General features: G+C 34.7%; 1 protein-coding gene across 1 annotated transcript; it reads left to right on the forward strand.

The window, feature by feature from the left end:
- Nucleotides 1-806: 806 nt before the first annotated feature.
- On the forward strand, nt 807-3,591 carry LOC109001113 (lecithin-cholesterol acyltransferase-like 1). Its single transcript, XM_018978254.2, has 2 exons — nt 807-1,377; nt 2,578-3,591. The coding sequence occupies exons 1-2, from the start codon at nt 998-1,000 to the stop codon at nt 3,479-3,481; spliced, it is 1,284 nt and encodes a 427-aa protein (XP_018833799.2). The 5' UTR covers nt 807-997; the 3' UTR covers nt 3,482-3,591.
- The last annotated feature ends 2,716 nt before the right edge of the window (nt 3,592-6,307 follow it).

The following is a 6,307-nucleotide window of genomic DNA, read 5'->3' on the forward strand; positions in this document are numbered from 1 at the left end:
ACACATTATTTCTACAAAGCATGAAGATCTAAGATATATATAAATTGTATTTGTAAAAAAATATATATATTATTATTATATTATTATTTTAACTTTATAATGGCTAGTCCAATGTGGACTCACCTAGTCAAAAATTGATATTATAGCTAAAAATTAAGATTCTAGTCAAATTTTAGACTTGACAATAACTAAACCATTGCAAATGCTCTAAACAGACTAAACCCCAATTCGGTATTGCAATACACTCACAGTATCGTCAAATTAATTTGTTATTTTCATTGAACTGCAACTTTTATCACCTTTATTATTACCTTTTTAATTGGTTTATCAAACATGCAAGAAGACAGGCCAATGTAGCGGCTGACAAGCTTGGAAAGAAGGCTTTAAATTTAGAAACCAAGTCTGCATGGTAATGGAACTATGGATGGAGGATTTCCCTAGTCAAATCCAATGATGCAATCAGTCCTAACAAAGTAGCATATATGAATTAAAAATACTTTTTATTAGTTATTATTTATCATCTTATAATTTACATATCATATCAGTTATAGGTGTAGACGTGAGAGTGAATAATTTACTATTTACTATTTACTATTTCGCTGTCTTGTCTATGCAGCCTGTGCAGTGTGCTCAGCCAACAACACTAAAATCAGAGTCACAAATTTTCGCTCGAATCTGTGAGGAAAAGAGTTCGATATTTAAAATAAATTTTTATAAAGATTATTAAGTATTTAGTGTGATTTTATACAAATAATAATAATAAATAATAAATATTATAAAGAATACATCAATGCCCCTCTTTTACCATGAAGGCATTGTCCACCACATGTTGTATCTTTCATCGCACCACTATTGGCGGTCCACGTAAAGCCACCAAACCCAAAGGTCTCTCATCCGGTCATCCCTCTACTTCCATCTTCTCTTGCTCTCGCAAAATTCACAGCGTCAAAGAGGAGCTGGAACTGGAGCTGGAGCTGGAGCTAGCAGGGACAAGTTAATGGGCATCAATTTGGCTCTGGTTTCAGTGGCTGTGATGTTGTACACATGCCACGCAGGCAGCAACCTCCACCCTCTGATCCTAATACCTGGGAATGGTGGGAACCAGCTAGAAGCCCGGCTAACCGCTGGCTACAAGCCCTCGAGCTTGTACTGTTACAAAAGGTGGAACCCGGTGGCGCCGCAGAACAAGGAGGGTTGGTTCAGGTTGTGGTTTGATCCCAGTGTCCTCTTAGCTCCGTTTACCAAGTGCTTTGCCGAGCGCATGATGCTTTACTATGATTCTGATTTGGATGATTATCGTAATGCCCCTGGGGTTGAAACCAGGGTTCCTCACTTCGGTTCTACTCAGTCCCTTCTGTACCTTGACTCCAATCTCAAGTAAGCTCCTTTCCTGAATCATCTTCGTAGTTTGTGGTCAATGAAGCTGCTTTGATTTTGTTACAACGGAAAGGGTAAGAAATTCTCTGATTTTGAAAAACATTCATAACTTGTTGATGGCGGAGATGATTTTTTACGTAAAAAATTGAAATGCATAGGCCAGTTTGTTCATTCTCTTGCTCCAGAGCCAAGACTGCCTAACTGCAATTCATGAATATTTTGATTTGGGCTGCTGGGCTGGGGAGAGATTTTACAAAAATATATATTAAATTTTAGTTCAGCAGTGATATTGTAATTTTACGCATAATATTATATATACCAATTAACAGTGTGGTTATACAAGTAAAATTGTAAATATTGGTAGCATTTTCCATTTAAATTATATCAATCTTCGCTATAATAAACAGGCAATTAGTCATTGTAAGTCTAAAATTTGATTGGGCTTGTTTGAGAAGTGAGATGAGATGAAAATTTTATGAACAATAGTGAGATAGTTTGAGTTGAGTATTTTTTGAATTTTGAAAAATGAGAGAGGTAAAATTAAATAAAAAATATTATAAAATATTAGAGTAAAATATTTTGATTAACCTAATTATTCAATAGTAGCCATCGAGAATATTTTTAGAATAAAGTATTATTTTGGAGATGAATAATGGATGACTAAATTTAAAAAAAGTGATAAGTTTACTGTAATTTAAAAGTAGAGCTTTAAAATTTTGACTATTTTAATATAGACCGCTTTTGAGCTTATTCTTGGCCAAAATTTTGCTAGGCATTGGCCCAGTGCTATAAACTTGTGCCGAGTTTTATCATTCAAGGCTTACTATAGTTTACTAGGCAAAACTCGTGCTCTAGTTTTAAAAGTTGAACATTCGGGCTATTTGGATGTTGAATTAAGTTGAGTTGAGATAATAAAAATATTATTAGAATATTATTTTTTAATATTATCATTATTTTAAAATTTAAAAAAATTAAATTATTTATTATATTTTAAGATTTAAAAAAATTGAATTGTTCATTTAACTGCACTGTAATCAATCTGCTGTTGAAACAAAGAGACTGAAGAGTATAGATTTCAATAATCAAATTCTTCAATTTCGTTTTGAAACATTCTTCCTATTCCGGATGGATGACTAATTAATAGTTCAGGTACATATAGTAGGAAGTTCAGTTTTTAACAAGTGATGGTCACATTCACAGGCACATTACAGCATACATGGAACCTCTAGTGGAATCCCTGGAACAAATTGGATATGTCAATGGCGAAACCCTCTTTGGAGCTCCATACGATTTTAGATATGGTTTAGCTGCAGAGGGTCACCCATCCCATGTGGGCTCCAAGTTCCTACAAGACCTAAAGGATTTGATAGAGAAGGCCAGCACTTCCAACGGAGGGAAGCCAGTAATCCTCATCTCCCACAGCTTAGGGGGCCTCTTTGCCCTCCAACTTCTCAACCGGAACCCACCCTCTTGGCGGAAAAAGTTTGTAAAACACTTTGTTGCTCTCTCGGCGCCATGGGGCGGCACTGTCGATGAAATGCTTACCTTCGCTTCTGGGAATACGCTCGGAGTGCCGCTGGTGGAGCCACTGCTTGTGCGAGAAGAACAAAGGAGCTCTGAAAGCAACCTCTGGCTCATGCCTAATCCCAAGCTATTTGGGCGTGAAAAGCCACTCGTCGTCACCCCAAACGCAACCTACTCGGCCTCCGACATGGTGCAATTTCTTAATGACATCGGATTTCCGCAAGGTGTTCATCCATATAAGTCTCGGATATTGCCTTTGGCAGACAAATTAGGAGCACCTGGAGTGCCTGTTACGTGTATAATTGGGAGTGGCGTAAGGACGGCGGAGACTTTGTTCTATGAGAAAAATGATTTCGATGAGCAGCCGGATATTGTTTATGGGGATGGAGATGGGACTGTGAACATGGTGAGCTTGTTAGCACTTGAATCGCTGTGGTCGGAGGAGAAAAATCAAACCCTTAAGGTGATTAGAATTCCTGGGGTTTCTCATACATCGATACTGAAAAATGATGTTGCACTTGATCAAATAATAGCAGAGGTTTCTGGTAGTAATTCATGTTTAGAATACTCTGTTGTGTAAAGAATTAAGCAGAGCTGTGAGATTGGTTCATGTGATTGGGCAACACCTTGAAGCACTTCAAGACCTCTTTTATTCGATATCCAAATAAAAAAAAAAACCTCTTTTATTCATTCGTTGTTGATTACTCGATCAACTCTCATGAATTTATCCAAAAAAATAAAAAATGAATATTTAAGATTGTCATTTTAACATACTTCAGAAATCGAAGGGCAAACATGATTATCCTTTACGTGGCTATGGACTCTAATTGATAAACAAGTTAAAAGAAGGTCAGTCAGTTAGGGGCATGCGAGACAGAACAATAATTTTTCATGAAGAGTATATTCAATGATTAACGCTACTTGTAGTTGTGGAGTGTGTAAGTGCCGTGCAATCGCTTTGAAAAAAAGTGAAGTCTACTATTAAAAATTAAATTTTTTTTTATGTGAGTCCCGTATATATTTATTTTTTTCAAAGTAGAGAGAGCTATATATATTTTTAATAGTGTACAATGTACTCTATTATTTTTCAAAATAATTATGCGATATTTACACATTTTACGACTGTCTGTAACATTGCTCGAAAGTGAAATGTGAGTAGATGAAAAGTGAATTCCAAGGTTGAAGATCACAAATTTGGTTTGGTTGATATGACAATGCCACTCAGCACTGATACATCAGCGTGTGTGCAAGAATTCGCAAATGATGATGCTACAGGGATCGATGTACCTACAGATAATCCAATTGATAAGTGCGTTTCAGAATTTTAATTGTTTTTGAAAAAAGCTAAAGACAAGTGCCATGTGCAATCGTGGTGCAATCGTAGCCCACGCCATTTTAATAAAACGACAACATTTCATAACCAGAGCCCCTCCCCCCTTCTTCTTCAACCTCTCTTTCTCCCTCTTCATCTCAGATTAGGTGGGAGCAATAATATTGAGATTTTCACTCGCCAAGGGTCGGTTGAACCCCACTAACCCGTTGAGGATCGTCATCAACAGTGCCACTGAGTTGGAACTCCCTCTCCTTCTTAGCTTTCTCAACCTTCCCAACCTGCTCAGCCCACTCTACACCAACCCCACAAGTGTGTTCTTTTGTGTTTGTCAAAGTTTGACTTTGATGGCTTTTGAAGATTTTATTTATGAAATCTGCAATTGCGTTCCTAGCAAAAGAAACAATTTTTTTCTTATAAATATTTTTTTTGTATTTTTCAATTCATACCCATATTTATAATCTGTTTAGCTAATTTTTTATGGATTAAATCAGATGTTAGATTTCATAACATTACACAGTGGTGGTTTATCTTCAGCCATCCACAAAATCTGGAATGTATCAGTTGGCTCTAGAACTAAAACTAGAAGAAGTATATGGGTTTGCAAATTGTTCGAGGTATTTGGCAATTTGCGAAATGAAATTTGAGAGAAAGTTACAAATTGGGTTTGGAAGAATTGAAATCGGTTTTGTGAACTGGGAGAGATTTGAAGATTAAGTAATAAGCGAATTGGAAGTGGAAGAAAGTGGTTTGCGAACTGAACTGGAAGAAAGTTTGGATTTAGGAGAACGGGAATCGGATTTGCCGTTCGTTTGTTTTGGGAAAACATCTCATCTCATCTAATCATTACAACTTTCCTAACTTCCAATACAAAATAAAATAAACAATTTAACTTTTTTAAATCCCAAAACAAAAATAATATTAAAAAATATACTCTAACAATATTTTATTTAACTTTTTAACTTTAATCTCATCTTCAAAAACAAACGAGGCCGAGTATGCTTCTTCTTCTCATTGTTTTTTTTTTTCATATTGATGCTGACGTCATGTTTTCTCAGGTCATACAATTGCATGACGACTCCTACCCACGACTGTACATAGTAGAATTATTATTTTTTTTTTGCTTTTCTTCTTTTATTTTTTTAACATATTTAAATATTTTTTAACAAAAAATATATAAACTCAATAATATTCACTTATTTAATCACTAAGAAAAAAATTTAAACAAAAACAAAAATCGGTCAACCATCGGTCATCTATCGATTCAAACAACATTATCCATTCGCAAAATTATCTAATTTGTATCATTGGTCAGTATGACTCTTGCACAGTTTAACGATGTACAATAAAGGGAGTGTATATGTGTGTGTATATATATCTATTCTATTATAATAAGTGGCTATCTAACTGTGAATAATAACTTTTGTTGTTTTTCCGTTAAGTATGTTAAGTCATATTTTACCAAAAAGTCCTTAAGACCCTTAACTATTTGACATGTAACTCCCTTGTAGAATTTAACGAAATATCATGTTTTACCAAAAGACCATTAATAGTCCCGGCGCCCCGCGGCGCACATGAATTGACGTATCTTTTTCAAGTAATTTTTGTTCTGACAGTGTATTCATTTTCATTTATTTTTCTTTCAATTTTTTAAAATAAAAATTAATAATATTTTATTATTATATAGAGAGTAAATAGATAATCCAATATGGATGCAGACCAATGCTCATACTTTGCTGAAGTTTAGATTTTTTTATTAATTTTGATTTTTTGTCTTTCTTTAATTTTGTATTTCTTTTCCAGACAAATAAACAACTGACTTTTTTATTTTTTTTTATTTAAATCATTATGTCAAGTGCATCCTAAGGCTAACGCACCTGAGACCGTTTCCGTGTATATATATGTGTGTGTGTGTGTGTGTGTGTTAAAGAAGAGGACAACTCCATATTTATTACTAGACTCTCACTTGTGACGGGAGAATACCAAAATAATAAGGGGGTAATAGATAGAAATCCCAAAACCATGATCTTGTGAAAATAAAATATTGATAGGAAAGAAAAAATATTGAAATATAAA

The sequence above is a fragment of the Juglans regia genome, chromosome 8 (genome assembly GCF_001411555.2).
Source record: "Juglans regia cultivar Chandler chromosome 8, Walnut 2.0, whole genome shotgun sequence".
Lineage (NCBI taxonomy): Eukaryota > Viridiplantae > Streptophyta > Magnoliopsida > Fagales > Juglandaceae > Juglans > Juglans regia.

What these genes read in the sequence shown, in the direction of transcription:
- LOC109001113 (XM_018978254.2), top strand. Translation starts at nt 998, where the DNA reads ATGGGCATCAATTTGGCTCTGGTTTCAGTGGCTGTGATGTTGTACACA. An exon ending in TACCTTGACTCCAATCTCAA is followed by an intron (nt 1,378 to 2,577) that starts GTAAGCTCCTTT and finishes TCACATTCACAG; the next exon opens with GCACATTACAGCATACATGG.